This window comes from Sinocyclocheilus rhinocerous, unplaced genomic scaffold (assembly GCF_001515625.1).
Source record: "Sinocyclocheilus rhinocerous isolate Xijiao unplaced genomic scaffold, SAMN03320098_v1.1 scaffold113, whole genome shotgun sequence".
NCBI classification, from domain to species: Eukaryota; Metazoa; Chordata; class Actinopteri; order Cypriniformes; family Cyprinidae; genus Sinocyclocheilus; species Sinocyclocheilus rhinocerous.
This window is the reverse complement of record NW_015646846.1, coordinates 567083-584130: the sequence shown is the minus strand read 5'-3', so window position 1 is coordinate 584130 and position 17048 is coordinate 567083. Positions and strand designations below refer to the sequence as shown.

General features: G+C 35.5%; 1 protein-coding gene across 1 annotated transcript in view; it reads left to right on the top strand.

The window, feature by feature from the left end:
- The first annotated feature begins 531 nt into the window (after positions 1–531).
- Positions 532–17048, top strand: part of LOC107708047 (angiopoietin-4-like) — a 38598-nt gene continuing 22081 nt past the window's right edge. Inside the window, exon 1 of the mRNA XM_016512195.1 lies at positions 532–1217. Coding sequence (XP_016367681.1) covers positions 903–1217 — 315 coding nt within the window. The 5' untranslated portion in view covers positions 532–902. The remainder of the gene's footprint in view (positions 1218–17048) is intronic.

Below are 17048 nucleotides of genomic sequence, written 5' to 3'. Positions count from 1 at the left end.
TATCTATCTATCAATCTATCTATCTATCTATCTATCTATCTATCTATCTATCTATCGTTCTATCGTTCTATCTATATATCTGTCGTTCTATCGTTCTATCTATCGTTCTAAGTTTTTGTCCATACAATCTGTGCGTATCTTGTTAAAATGACAGTTACTGTAAATTAATTTCTTTAATTTTTTACTTCAAATCAAATTCTGAAATGGAATTAGAATTTAAAAGGCATTCTCAGTCCATTTCTCAGTGGTGCACAACCCTTTTATTTCCTAAGAGAGAATTATGTGGATAATTTTTCATTAATGTGCAAAATCTGACCCATAATCAATTTCAGAACAGCCTTGGACGGGGAGAAGAAACTCTCTATCCTCCAGGCTTCGGGGGTGAGGAAATGCTGCAGAGGAGACGAGAGACAGAACGTGTGTTAATAGACCTCCCTCAGCCTCCCCCCGCTCCTCCACACACTCCCTCGCTTCCAGATAAGAGGGCAGAACTCTCTCACTCCGGTCATTTCACACACCGCTCTGGGATAGGAAGGAAAGTTCTCCTCTTTTGTTTACTTTTCTCTCATATTAAGAGCCTACTGCTTGGGAGACTCATTTAGAAGAGCTGTCTCCGCTTCTCCTTGAATTCTTTCTTAGCCTTCTTATCTGTCTGTGAGAGTGTGTTGTGGTTACTCAAGGCTCAGTGCCTTAGTGCCTGTGCCCATTTCTTCAGGGGAGCCTCGTGAAAACCAGGAACTTCTCCAGCATCAGAGGTCCTGCAATCCAACTGTAAAAAGAAAAGAGTCCAAAAAGCCTCTTCATCTCCTTCCAGCCATGTGTTCCTCCATCAAAAGAGTTTGAACTACTGAGTTGGCACCTTGGCTTGATCGCAGGTGGCCTTTGCTTTTGCTCCCGCTGCCATGAGGTTTGCCAGAAGCGGTTGGCAATTGGCACTGCTGCTGGCGTCCGTTGGCCTGGTGAGTTCCGGAAACGGGAACGGTCAAGGGAGACGCGGGGGAGGCGAGAGGCGGAGGAAGCTTCACCGCGTGCAGCACGGCCAGTGCAGCTACACCTTCATCCTGCCGGAGATGGAGAGCTGTCAGGGTGGAGCGGACCAGATGAGCGGGACCAACGTGGTTCAGCGGGACTCCCCACCGGCCGATGCCGAGTGGTCCAATCAGAAGCTGCAGCATCTGGAGTCGGCCATGGAAAACAACACGCAGTGGCTGCAGAAGGTGAGAATGATCTCATAACGAGACACAGGTGACTGCCATCATTACGTCTTTCACTTCCTCAAACCTGGCAGTATTTAAGTAGAGGTGTAATGCTGGCTCCAAGTCATGTCGGGAATTTTCAACTTTCCAAGTGAGGAATGCTAGTTTAAAAAAATTGTGGCAGAAGCAATTGGTATTTATTGTTATTACGTTTAAACTGTTAATGTTGATGGTGCAATTTTATGCAATTTAAGCATACTGATGATGAAAAATAGTGGAAACGCTTTCCAGCAAATACTAGCCGTTTTAAGATGTGACAGGCTTGTGCAACTTCACTTCCCATCATTCTGTTCACACTTCCCAACATTTGTTAATGTTGATGGTGGGATTTAGTTTGTACACAATTTAGTGTACCAATGATGAAAAATAGTGGAAAAGCTTGTCAGAAAATACTACCCATTTAGCTGGTTTATGAGGCGACAGGCTTGTGCAACAAAACTACACTTCCCATCATTCTCCCATGTACACACTAGAATTACTCACCTAATGCACATCTTTTGGTGCAGTAGCATCCAAAATGCTTTGTCTTTGAGAAAGAGGGAAAAATAAATATGACGTTGACCGATATTCTAAACATTTTCAGACCTTGAACACTAATTATGACTTTTAAACTCATAATTTAAGAACTTACCAGGAGGACTTGAAGGCAGCCTAAAAACTGCACTGGTGCATTGTGATCTGACAAGGAAATTCAGTGCATCAGAATTTAATTATCGATTATAATTACTATAACAATATGCAATGTATTCTGCATTCATTTTTTTTATCCAAAATACAATTATTAGCTTATATTGTGTTAAATGAAAAGTTAATTGTCTAAATAAAAATGTAAAAGTAAATTGTCCCTGTAGTTGAATGTGGGTCTTCAGCATAGTAAAACAATTAAAATAATGACCAAACTTCAGATTTTATGATGCATTGCATCATTTAACAAATTATCATAATCAAACTGAATACTGGTCAGAGCAAATGTTTACACCCCTACTTCAGACCTGCAGCCCATTTATATTCAGATGGGTGAACTGTTTGGGTGCAGATGCTGGCCAAATGGCCAGATGTAGATGTTGGCTGAGCTGGTTTGAGAAGCTCAGCGATGCAAATACATTTATCAAAATAGAATGGAAAGCATGGTTTCCAAAAACACGACCTGTTGAAAAGCGACTGAGCCATTTGACTGATTACAAGACCTCCAATGCTTTTGGAACTGTCATGTGTGATTTCCATTAACAGGACTCTATTTGCAACTTCAGCTAAGTGCATTGACTAAGCACCGTTTCAGACATCAAAGTGAGCTTGCAAGAACTTTCACATCTGAATAAATAGATGAAACACTCATTTCGGCAATAATACAGAAGTGGCAATTAAACAGGAGCCAGATGACAAAACCAGAGAAGCATTTTGATCTGCATAAGTGACTGCAGAGTGATTTATTACTCCATTCAAATGTGAAGAATGCAAGTTTTGATTGGCACTTCAAGGGAACGTAGCTTGGTGAAATTGAGCTAATGAATAGATGAAGTGCCACGGTGTAGAGTGAAAGTTTGCCATGTGTGTGCATGTTTTGCGTCTGTCTTTATGTATTCAGTGCACCACCCAAGTTGACAATCAATACGGCTCAAAGGGAGACAGCTTGCACCTCGACAGGAAAGAGACGCGACCCTTGACTCTGTTTAAGAAGAGGTCAGATTGCGATAAGAGTTGTTAAATTATAAACACTTGCTGCTCTCATTGCATTCATGCCTTTATGAATTAAATTGGTGGTAAATGACAAGGAGCATGAGATACTTACAAACAGGCCTATAAACACAATAAATCGCTCATTTAATTCACTCTCGATGCAAATATAAAAATGATAACCAAATTTGTTCTCAAAGATACACATAGTAAAGTCCAGAATTCAGAGACCACTTTTTTTTAGCAGACAGTAGGCAGAACAGTGTAGAAAATTATGAAAGTTTCGATATCATATGAAGATATTTTGAAATTCTGCATTATTTCTGTAATTTTTTTTTTTTTTGCTGATCATTTGTAATAGTAAAAAGTATTCAGTTAGAAAAATAGAAGACTTTTCAACTCCACTGTATACAACTTAAATGTAAAATAAAAATGTACATAGCTTAAATATAAATATTTAATATTAAAAACCTAAAGTATATACATTTATAAATATATAAACTATATTTACACAACTATAATATATAAACATAACTATAATCTAATCTAATTGTATGTAGAGTTTACATATGTCTACATATAAATATATTGTAAATACAAATATATTGTAAAATAATATAAATTTATATATATATATAAATAATACATAAAAACTGCTTATATAATACATATCATATATATATCATTGTTTTAAAATGCTAACAAGCAACAGGCTGAATGTGCTGACTTGAATGTTAGGTATTCTGTAAGATAATTAAAATCCTTTGAGGGCCTGGTACATGTGTTGATCTGGCTGTATAATTGGGCAAAATGTTTATGGAGGAGGAGTGTTTAGTTTATTGGCAAATCACTGAAACTAAACAGATATGCCCTCTTAGATTGTTCCTGCTGCTCACCCCTTACCTGATAACTGCATTCACAAGCAATGGGAGACATGCCATGGATCTGACTCCATTAACAGGAAAGAGAGGGGAGGGGATGAGGGTGGTATATGGAGTATAGGAGTGTATGGAAAGCATGAGGAGCCATTTGAAGTCTTTGCTTATTTTTTTGTGTAATAGCCGTGGACCAAAGATCTCCCTGGAAAAGAGTTCTTCAAAGGCCAAGGGATTAGCGATTGTACGTCCCATTTAGAGCAGCTTGAGATATGGCAAAGCCCCAGACCCTTTTGAGTGGGAGCCTCACTGGATGCTGAATAACAAGAAAATGACTAGAAAAGAACCTTCAGAGCATTCAGCCAAAAAGCTGAATTCTGAATTGAACCTTCTCAGCTTCTATTCATGGGCTTTTTGGCTTAATGCTCTGATTGGTAAAGAAAAAACACATTGGAGCTGAGGAAAAGAAGCAATTGTTAATGTGAAGTTGTAAAAACATCATTATTTAACAGCAAAAAAAAAAAAACTGCACTATTTTATTATGCATGCATTAGTGGTGGGGATTTTGCATTGACATGTTTCTGCATGTTAAATCATTATACCATGTGGTGGCTACAAGTGACTGCATTTATCAGTGATTCTTTGAATCATTCATTAACCGATTCATTCAAAACTATTAATTAATTCATCAACATAACACCACGTATTCTACTTGCTAAAATAAATATAAAATAAAAAATAAATATATTACCGAAATTAGTACTTTTATTCATCAAGGATGCATCAAAATTTATCAAAAGTGACAGTAAAGACTACTAGAATATTACAAAAAAATAAAAAATAAAAATAAAAAATTAAGAATCCTGAAAATAAAATGCATCATGGTTTTCACAAAAATATTAAGTGACACAACATATAATGTACTAACTATAATGTATTATTAATTAATTAATTAATTTGTTTATTTATATTTTATTTTTTTTGCAATACAAAACCAGTTAAAAGTTTGGACTAAGTGTGGAAGCATGATCTTAAGACTATATCTATTTTTATGCTTAAATCAAATGCCTAAATCCCAACTCTCCTCAATAAGCCGCATGGTTTGAGGTATGATTCACGTCTGTAGCGCAAATTGTTCAGGACAAGTACTCACAAAAGTTTAATACTTATCGTTAGAGGTTTGTTCAAATCCCTAACCCTAAGTTTGAGCAATAATAATAGTTATGCTTGCCTAATTATTGGCAATGCAGCACAATGCCAATAGTCAGCAGGCCTCATAACTGAAACAAGACCTGCAATTTTGTAACAGCTATGCATTAATCACTCGGCAATCAATGCTCTTTTCCAAGGACGCTGTAAAAACAAAATTTAGAGCCAAATGTAGGCCTACTTTAAACTGTTTGAGCAAAGGTAGCTCAATTATTACTTTGCAGAAGAGCCACTTAGAAAATGAAAGTTAGAAAGTAAATACTAAAAGAAGACCGTAAAATTTCTCAGCATGTGACTGGTTTTAATATGTGCTGTTTCTTCTAATGCACCATCACATTATCAAGCCTCCAGCGTCTCGGCTAATAGTTTTTTGTTCTTTGGCCTATTGTGCATATCATTCCTCAGTGGAGAATTGAGAGAGATAGACGAAGCAGAGCACAGACTGGGAAACCGCGAAGCCTGCTGAGTTTACGATGTCTCGGCACTGTCTTTAATGAGCCTGTAAAACGCCACGGTTGCAGGACTTCCTTGGGAGTGGAGTGAGGGCTGAACTGCTGATTACTTCTGCTATCAACGTGCCAAATCTGAGCCGTACACATCAAACGCTCACTCAGCGCAGAATGTTCTCTAAGAGCTCGAAATAAAAGTCGTACCCTTGTGGGAGACTCACAAATATGTTAGGGATCCCTGAGAATTGGAGACTGTTGCGTTGATTGTAACATAACTTTCAGTCCGGAATGAATGTAATGTCATTTTCGATTAGTTCACTTGCGTCTTCTGTAAAAATGCAAGCCAAATGCCTTCAAATTGCATTCAAGTATTTTAATGTCCGCTTTGAACTTTGGATCTCTGCAGAAGTCTGGTGGCACAGCAAGATATTGAGTTTGAATAATACGCACAATGTGTTAAGTGTGTGTGTTCTTGTCTCTTATAAATGTCGTCTCTATTTATGCCTGTTTCGTATATTGAGTTTGGCTCAGATCACAGCAGAAAGCTTCGCTTTGTTAAACAAACATCGCGCTCGTGTTTATCATTCTTGGGGAAATGTCTTTGAGAGCAAAGAGAGATGCGGGGCTTGGGGAAGAGCTGGACGTGTGGACGTCACTTGTGTTGCTTTCACTGACATCAGTCAACATTAGGAGATCTCCCCTGGAGCCAGAACCTGCAGAGTGACAACCGCCTCACTGATAGAGCTGAACTTCACAGCCGCTTTGGCACCAGCACTGTATCTACTGAGCTATTATTGAAATATTACCGAAATTCTGCTGGAGTTAAAGACCTTACATTGTTGTTTTACACCCTAATTAGTTAATATCTTACAATTGCAAATTTATTTGTCATTTTGATTTTATATCATTCAGTGTGACTTTCATATTTTAAACTCTATAAGAAATAAAGTCACTTTTGAAGATATAAAATCACGATTACAAGAAATAAAGTTGCATTTGTGAGATATAAAATAATAATAAAAAATTACCTTTTCTATTTAGAGCTTCCATAGTTTTCAATTCTATTTGTCTGTAAATAAACAAAAATAACATGTTATTTGAAAAAGTAACTAAAATAAAAATTCTAAAAGTAAAAATTGTCTTAGCAACTAGACATTCATCGTATTCTTATATGATAAGATTAATGTTAAATGGATAGTTCACCCAAAAATGAACATTTTGTCATCATTTACTCTCAAACTCAAGTTGTTCTAAGTTTCTTTCATAAAGAAGAAGATATTGTGAAGAATGTTGGTAACAAACAGTCGCTGGTAGCCATTGACTTCCATAGTATGGAAAAAAATGCTATGGAAGTCAATGGCTACCAGCAACTGTTTGGTTACCAACATTCTTCACAATATCTTCTTTTGTGCTCAACAGAAGAAAGAAACTCATACAAGTTTGGAACAACTTGAGGGTGAGTAAATGATGACAGAATTTTCATTTTTGGGTGAACTCTCCCTTTAAGTGTGTTTTGCATTGCATTTGTAAGTGTGTGTGTGTGTGTGTGTGTGTGTGTGTGGTTTGAGCTAGTGTGAGTCTCCTGACTCAAAATAAGATGTTAGGACCAATTATGGAATATGGAAGCAAACGACAGCATTTTGTAGAATTGAAAACACAGTGTTCTTGGCTTGGCCAAGAGGATTTCATTCGTCCCTGACTTTTACTGTTCCCTTTTGCACAGCAACAAGGGCTTCATCAAAAAAAAAAAAAATTTTTAAACCGTGATTCATCTTTTGGCCTGTTAATCTAAAACATCTTAATAATTGATCATTTTCTATTACATTTTGGCTAATCAGACGATACAGCAACTTTTGTTCTTCCATGTGCTATTGATAAATGTGGTATCACATAGATTTTGCAATGTGAACATTGGCATTATTCTACTTCATTGGACTTTTTGTCATGCATTTAACTACACAATCATGCTATAATATCATAATCCTAGGTCATAATCATGCTTATATCCTGGAGTTTGTCTCAGTGATGATAAGGGACCAAAGAAAACATGGTTTAAGTAAGCAGAGTGATTTAGAGACACAAACTCTGTTCTTTGTCTTGCTTCACAAGTGTCCTGAGACATGTGCTTATGGGTGCTTGAGTCAGCACTTCTCATTCTTTGCTCTTGTGTATGCATCAACATTCAACATCATGCTACTTATGTACAAGCTAAAAAATATATATATATATATTTTTGCCATTTCAGTTGGTTACACTGCACAGAAATTGCACACTTCAACTTTAAGATGGACATTTTGGTGATGGTACCATGAGGCATCGCTCACCATGTAAAAAATCTTGAGACTACATTAAAAAATACATATAATACAGTAACATATTGCAAACCAAAACTAAAGCATTCTTTCACTATAATACGTTCAAGTTAAAGTTAAAGTCTCCAGTAAGGCTGAACCTCAAAAACCAAATTGCATCCCACACCTGGAACTATCTGAATCTAATTCCAGACCAGTGGCTCATTGGTCTTCCTTCAGCTGAGTTGTGCAGATTACAGATGAGTGATTAGAGTCTTGAGGTTTGCTGTTTGTTCTTATGAGGCACAGGGTTTTGTCTTGGGTTGATCAAAGGCATTTGTCTGAGTCAACTCATACTAACTGGTAGCAGCAATTTACCCCCACCACCTTGTGCATGCAGCACGTCTTTAAAACTGTCTTCCTCAATTTCCTTTAAAAATGCTGTCTAATAATAACAAAAGCACAATATTTTAGGGTCAAATGTGGAGATCACATGGAAATAGATGCTTTCAACCTATCCTGTCCCCACTTGAGAACCCATTAGTGTTGCAACCCTCAACAAGCACAAAAAAGGAAAACCCTCAAGTAATGGACCATCTGTTGTGCTTTTCCTTGTGCCGAGTTACAGTTCTGTTCTTTACAGTGTCTTCTTACACTTCTAATTTTTTTTCTTGCTGATGTGAAGGACTTTCATATAAAATTTCCGTTTGGGCAGATTCAGCCAGAATTTCCAACGACACATTACACAATTGCAATAATCCATTATATGGAATAAAACTGATGCTCATACAAGAGATGCTACAGATGGGACTCTTACTTTTTCTTACATTCTAGAACTCATGCGTTTCCATGGCTGCACATCAATAATAAATCTGTAAAGGACTTTCCAATACCTATGTATTACCTATCTTACCCATTATCTATCTAAAAAGAGTAATCCCAGTTCTGCAGTACATTTTTATGTCATATACTGTACAGTTTGGTTAAAAAGTATGAGACCACATTGAAAATTTTGAATTCAAAATCGTTAAACCTTCAAATAAATAGCTTAAGGATCATTTAATTATACTGGAACTAAACTGACAAAAAAATAATTATAAATACAAATAAATAATTTTATTACTTTTGTTTTGAGCAGATCTTGCAAAATGTTCCTAATTTTCAAACAATGTTTATATTTATGTTTAATAATTTAAAATAATTTACAATTTATTTATGAATTGTTATATCAATTATTGAATTATATTTTATACAACACAAAATTATAATTATATATTTATATGAAATGCCTTTTTCATTTCAAAATGTTTCAAACATAGCATGTTTTCTAATGAATATTGTTTTAATTTGTGATCAATTGAAAAGTTTTTCCTGTGTCACTTTCCATCCTATTACTTTTTTTTTTCTTTTTTTTTTTTATACTACCCCTTCAAATAACAAAAGCCAGTTCCTAATGACATCATCCTCCAGGAAGTGACATCAGTTTGGAGGGAAGTCAACAGAACAAACATAGCAAGTATTAGCAATGGATCTGATAAATCCTATTATGTTTTGTGATATTAGATGGTTTGTGTCACTCTAAAACATCCATCCTGTTTCATTAAGTTGCAGAAATCACTTTGACAATAGCAAAATGTCAAAACAGTTGCTTCAAGCTGCCATCCTTATAAGATAACTGTCGGCCCCTCTACCACTTTATTTCCATCCTTCAATAAATTCATTTAATCTGCATGTTTAGACCACATGAAGCACATTTTTTGGCTACCTGGCAAAATATTTGGTATAAACTGAAAACTGAGTCTTAATCTTTTAATCTTAACCGTTTACAAAAAGGAAAAAACTGTATTCTATCCACTCGGCCTTCTGGATGTTCCTCGGCCCTGAGCATTAGCCACAGTTTGTTTGTTTAGAGAGGAACCACATTCTCGCTGCACAGCTGTACTCCCGTCCACCACAGGGTCAGCAGCCACTCTCTGATTGGCTGCAGCTCCATCTCAATTGCAAAGAAAACATGGTTGTCTTCCAGAGGAGCAGTAACTCTGATAATCATAATTGATGGGAGAGTCTAGCTCAATCAAATATAGTCTTAACCCTTCCACCTCTGAGTAATCATAGGCCCGAGATTAGAAAATACTAATTAAGCAACAGTTTTTGGAGTGGCTTGTTTGATTTATCTTGTCTAGCATTAGGCATTTTAATAGAATTACATGATATGCTGATTAATTAATTGTATTAGAGCATATCAATATTTGCTGAGAAAAGTGGGTAATAGTTTAGAAGCATTATTATGACATTACATGGATCTTTAGATTTAATTTTAATTTAATATACTGAGCATGAAAGAAACAATCCATTTTGCATAGCCTGATGGTCAGATAATTTGTTCAAATTAGTTGACATATATATTTTTAAATGCAGTAAATTAACGTTTTAAATTGCCAACATTTTGCAATAATCTCAAAACGTATGTTTCACAGTGATATATTGGTACTGTACATTGATATAATTGTTAGCTAAATTAAATAAATTTATGTTGAAGCACTAAAATGTAAATAAAAAACTAAACCTGAACTATAACTAAAATAAAATTAATTAAAGCTAAAAAATAATGACAAAATAATATAAAGCTACTATAAAATTAATGCACAATTAAAATAAGAACTGTAAAATTAAAAATAAAGCTAATTCTTAATATCAATAAAAACAACAACTGGTTCATTGTACTGTGCAAGTCTTGGGTCCACGATGATGCTCAGCTTTTGCACAAACAGATTTTTATTTGTTTAGCTGAACATCATGCACTTCACCCTTAAGCTATTAAAACAAACAAGGTTCTCATCAGTACTAACTAACATTAACGATTCAAACACTAACAATTCGTGACATTACACAAACAAACTCATAAATTGAAAATACACTCTTCCCTGAATATAACAGAAACATTTGCACAACATCCTTTAAAAACTGATATCAAGAATTAACAATGAACTAAGCCTGCATTGCATCATAATCAACTGCCACCACAGCCCAGTCCTTCTCTTGAGTCTAATCTTCTCAATGAATCAGTTGATTCAGTTCAGAAAACAGGATGATTCATTCCCAGTTCAGCGGTTCTTGACAATTTGATGTTATCTGAAGTGCCAGTTGCAGATCGTTTTCAACCTTATCTGCTTGCATTACCAGAAATGGTGACTTTGTACAATGAAAGTGTCAAATATGATATGACATCCACTATTTCCCTTGCTTATGTTCTAGTGAGTATGATGGATTGCTTTCTTCCCTAAAGGTCTGCTTGGCAGATCACATTGTCAGATTGTAGCCCACTGTAAAACGTACATTTACTTTGACAGGTAAATCGTATATTTCACATCTTTTAGCACAGCTCTGGATTTTGTATTTGTTTTCCATAATCTTTGAAGCTCCACCAACTGTGATGGGTTTACAGATGATAAAGCCATAACCAAAAGCCCAGTAGGCCTACAATCGTAAATTTAGCTCACCAAAATCCTCTTTGGCTTGTTTATGAATTCTACGGGACGGAAGCTAATTCTGGTGTTTAATCCATCAGGGAACAATTTACAATAAAATTGGCAGTTTTATAGGGGGAAAATGTCGTTTTTAAAATATAATGATGAACCATGACATTGAATAAGAATTTATAGATGCAGAAGACCGGGGCTAGTTGTCACATGTAATGCTCTCTCAGTTTGATGTTTCACTTGAAATATTGACTACAAAAAAGCTAATTTCCATGGTTATGGTCCAGGAAAGATGCAATTAATTTTAAAATGTAGTTTTATTTTTCAAAGCCACATACGCTTCTACAGTATATCATCATATTTGTGGCGTTTTATTTTTTATTTTTTTCAACATGATGCGCCAGTAGGTGGAGACAAAACAGTGGTTCATTCACCAGCGAAAAAGTGAATTTATTATGAGTGAGTTATTGAATCATTCAACCGATTCATTCAAAATGATTCAGGAACAAAATACCACTACTGCGTGTTGATCGGAGACGCGTACGATTCAGATTCGGATTTGTATGAAACTTTTTTTGAGCTGGCGCAGCAAAAAACACACAAATAACCGGAAATAGTGTGTCTAAAAAAAATGTAAGTTATTCAATCTAACTTCTAGTATGTTAAAATGTTGTATAAAAACAATGCCGCATTCATCCTTGACACGCTGCTATTCAGAAATACAGGAATTTTGATTGTGCGATTTTGTTTAATTGTTTAACAGGAAATTAAAAACAATTCACGAAACAGTAAAAATGCAATTTATGCAATGGATCCTTTTCAAATTTCAGAAGCAGAAGTCATCAGAGTTGGGTAAACTTGTAGTGATGAATGTAAACAACAACAAATCAAATCAACATGAAATTAAACACACACACACATTAGACATTTGACCTAAATCCTAACTTACTGACATGACATATAGTCCTTCTTCATGTGACAACTAGCCCCGGTGTCTTTATACAGTGTCAGTCTTGTTGTAGACATCAGTATCTGGTTGTGTGTGTGTGTGTGTCAGTGGGAAGAATCCATGCAAACGTCAGTGTTGTGAAGTCTCCAGTGGATGTGGCAGTGGGGCGACTCTCTGTAACCATGCTGATAGAATTAGCAAAAGGATATTCTCAGAACGGGGTTATTTTTGGGGCATTCAGTACAAGAGAATAGAGACTAGTTCTTTGAAAGCCTCTCTGTGTGTATAGATTCTGTTTGACCTCACTCTGAATGTTTGAGCAACTGAGTTATAGTGTAAAGAGAAAACTGGAGATATTCCAGACTCTACACGTATGTATATGAACATACACATAGGGCTTTCCCTTTGACATCAGGCTAAACACTTTAGTCATTGAGGGACACATAACATCCCACTCTTTCCTTTTCTGAGTATCCGGACTCACTCTGGACACTGCCTGTGTGATGAATGTTAATCATGGTACAAAAACATATGATGCATTATTGATGATAAATGAGTGTCTAATTGCTGTCTGAGGAAACAACTTGTTGTTGTAGTATCATGTGATTCTGAGAGCATGATAATACTATTCACAAATTAATTTAGCATGTTTAGCTGTCAGAAGGACAAGCTGGAAATATCCCTGTCCAGGCTGTTTTTTATGTGCACATTCCTGTCCCGCCACCGGCACACTGTCATAATGGATTAGTGGCTCAATGCCACCATAAACAGCCCAACCATCAACACAGTCTTTTTTATGCACTGTTAGTTTCCCATTTACAATAAACTGACACTCTGAGACCCTTTTGAAAAGATCTAGCCAAGGATGCCTGTTGTAAATTCTATGATAATTTGGAACCAATCCTAAAGGGACTTTTCTTGAAGAGTTTCAATGTAGTACAAAACAAAACTAGATTGTTTTGGACACATAGTTCCCAATAGGAGCATTATATATTTCTAAATTCTCTATATTTCTAAATAGGATGACATACCCCCATAGAACATTAGAAAGCAATCTTTAAACTCATTTAGCCTGTGTATATTTTTAACATTCTTGTAGCTTTATTCTAACACTATTAGCTATACAAACTTTACAGTACTAAAGGGTTAGTTTAACCTAAAATGAAAGAGAGTAAATGATTAAAAAAATATTAATAAAAACTACAGTAGTATCTCAATGATACTAAAATAACACTGGCAGTGAATAAGACCCAAAGTGTGTGTATGCGTTCACTTAAAGGGGTCATATGATGCGATGAGGCGGGGCATAGAGGACCTACAATAATGTACAGTATTTTAAAAATAATGTGTTTTTTGAGCATTAAAGCATGTCAACATATTCTGTTACACCAAATACACCAAATAATGATCTTTAAAATAGCATCATATGACCCCTTTAATTCTATATATATTTAATAGGGATGCACCGTAATGAAAATTCTGGGCCGTAACCGAAAATTCTGGATGCACTTGGCTGAAAACCGAAACCAAAAATGCTTTTTAATTATAATTTATTATTTTATTAAATTATATAAAATAATATTGTAAGACTTTTTAATTTAACTCAATTTTAATTATACTGAATTTTAAAAATACAAGCCAATAATACACTTTAATTGAAAGTAAAACAATAAAATATGAATATTAAATATCAATATATTCTTTTTATTCAGTTCCATGCACCAGAATCAGATTTAACTGAATTATACAAATGTATAGTCCTACAAAGCTGTTATTATCATAGCATGTGAGCACAGCATAGAGGGTAGCGTCATTTTACCAGTGTTGCCCAGTACAGCTGTCAATATGGCATTCAAAAAAGACCAAAAATAGCACTTTGCTTCCTGCACTCACTGAATGTGACATCTGCGTCTACGTCTGCATCTGTCTAACATGACGTCTGCGTTTGCAGCTCACTCGTTCGTATGCCTGAACGTGCCGTCTACGCCTCGTCAGCATCTTAAATGGAATTAAATAAATAAATGCATTTCAGTGCTATTACTATTATAGTGTTCATCCTTACTATTAAATAATCAGTGACTGTCATTTATGACTTCACTTAGATTTTATATGATGAGTGGGTGGACAAAATGAAAAGGCAGGTGGAAAAATCAATATGCCGCTTTAGAAAAGTGTAGAAATTGTGGAGCAAGTATAGACTCACCACTAATTTTATCCATCTGCTTTATTTTAAAAGCGAGATGTGTGAGATGTTTGTTGCAGGAATGATTACCTGCGGATCAGCCCTGCTTCTGCTCACTATGGTCTCGTTCAAGCCACAATTTAGTACAGTTGGTCCTAGTATTAACACAAACCTTCAACTCAGGAAGTCCTTGTTACTAAAGCAGGCCTGCTAAATTGAGCTCAAATCTAGTCATGTTAATCATGTTAGTCATGTTATTTGTTGTGTTCTTTGACCCTGAGTTTCTGTCTAACCACACAGTGTCACACTGAGGCATGAAAGGTCACGTTTGTCCGGTCAGCAGTGAGGCATGCTGGGGTATTAAAGTGGAAAGATAACATGATAAAATTGAACTAGGCAACATACAGGGGTCTATATAAATATCTTGTCTTCTGAGCCATATTTCTCACACCTACAGATTTACGAAATCATAACCATAAAAGGATGTTCAAAACTTAATATCCTGGAATATTAATAAATTGAAGGGGGAAAAAAAGGCTCTGTAGCTGGAACATTTTCATTGTTTTCCCAATAAAACCTAAAGCAGACTTTGTTTGCAAACATTAAACACTACATTATAAACAGAATAAAAAATATTTATGGAATAAATGTTTTTAGAATGATGTTATATTTGTGAAGACTTCGCAATGGTGCAGGATAAACACTTTTTTTTTTTGTTATGGGATGTTGTAAAGTTGAGCAATGCTAAAACAATGGCAAATCTGAAAGCTTAGACAGTTTCATGTATTACTTGAAATGAATGCAGTAGATGACTGAAACATGTAATTAAGTTCAGAATGACTTTTATTTTCGTAATTCTGACTTTTTTTCTCTGAATTCTGAGTTTACATCTCAGAATTATACCATAATTATACTATACCAAATCATAACGCCGAATCTGCTTGTCCGACAAACAAACCAGACAGGAGAGTTAATTGAAGGTGCAGTAGGACAAAAAAGTATTTTGTATTTCAAATATGTATTTTAAACACATGTATCTGAAATACTGCCCATCCCTGATTACTACAATACATCATGAGTCATTCACCAGTGAGAAAACTTTGTAGTAGTACAGTTAGTATCAGTACTACAATACCAAAGAAGGAAGGAAGGTCAGTTTGTTGTTGTTTGCCTGCCAATCTCGCTCTGTCTGCACAGCGCACGTGAAGGCGCTGATGACGTATCTTGTCTGCGCGAACAGGGTGCGCAGAGGTATGCAAATACATATGTTGACAGGCAGGTAGGAAAGCCTATCATAATGTTACATTTTGATTGGACGAACATTTCTTAGTCCTACGCCTTCCACAGAATAAATAAATACATATAAATAAATTTAGACCACTTAATGATTGCTATCGGGATGTGAAGAGACTTTCAACCAGCATAACAAAAAATGTTTCTGAAGACAATCACCTATTGCACTTTTAACATCAGTGGACTTGAACTTGAAAAATGGTGTGTATTGACGTCTTTCCATGGTTGAAACAAGATACCTTCTAATGTTCATTCAAGTTTATTTTTTCATACAACTAGTAAAGAGGAAGAGATAATCGGGGCGCTACAGCGACAGACACATTAAAGAGCCACAAAATGGTATTTATTGTTTGAATTTCTTAAGAAATGACAAAATTCGAAAGCTGGGACTTTGTTTCATACCAAAAGTGACCTGCTCTGTTTTGTCTGTTGGCACATTTTGTGTCCTCTTTGCTCCGCGATGTATTTTTAACTGCGTGAGAACGTGATGTGTGGTGTGAGAGCTCCATGGCTTGTCAGACGTAGCAACCTGGTAGCAACAGTAACAAAGGGGGTGGGTCTTTGCAAAGGGTCAGTTCTGGCCAGTCTATGGTTCTGACTTTTTTTCCCGCCTCAGAAATGAGAGTTTAAATTGCGCATTTCTGAAAAAGAAGTCAGAATTGTGAGAGATAAACTATATATTTTTAAACAGGCTTCCATATCATTGTGTTCTCTTTAAGATTCCATTATTTTTCATTTTATGAATATGGAAGTACAGTAATAGCAGCCATTTTTGTTTTTTCAGCCATTTTAACTTAAAATTGCTTGTTAAAAATGCAAAATAACCATATTTATTTTTGAGGTGGTGACTAGATGCCAGAAGCTAAAATTATTTCATTCACTAATTAATTTTTTATCTATTCATTCATTTGATTAATTTACTTATTTCTTTGAAAATTTATTTATTGATACATACTGCATTTTGTTTTAGCAAAAAAATACAGTATGCAGTATACAGCGTACTGTAGGCCTATACTGTGCAGTATGCAGTAAGCATACTTTACAATTCACATACTATTTACAAACTACACACATACTAAATGTAGCCAGTATGTACAGTATAGTCAAGTCACCTTGCACTTTATATAATACAGATTGTGTCAAAGCAGCTTTACAGTGTCAAACAGGAGAATAGTGTGTCGATAATGTTGAAGGACAATAGCAAACAGTCCATTTTTCAGTTAAAGTCAGTTCATTGTTGATTCAGTGATGTCATCATCCAACTCAGTTAAGTTCTCTTCAAATAGTGTCTGTGCAATCAAGCTGACAATATTGCCAGAAATTAAGTGTCCCCAACTAAGCAAGACAAAGGCGACAGTGGCAAGGAACCAAAACTCCATTGGTGTAGTATA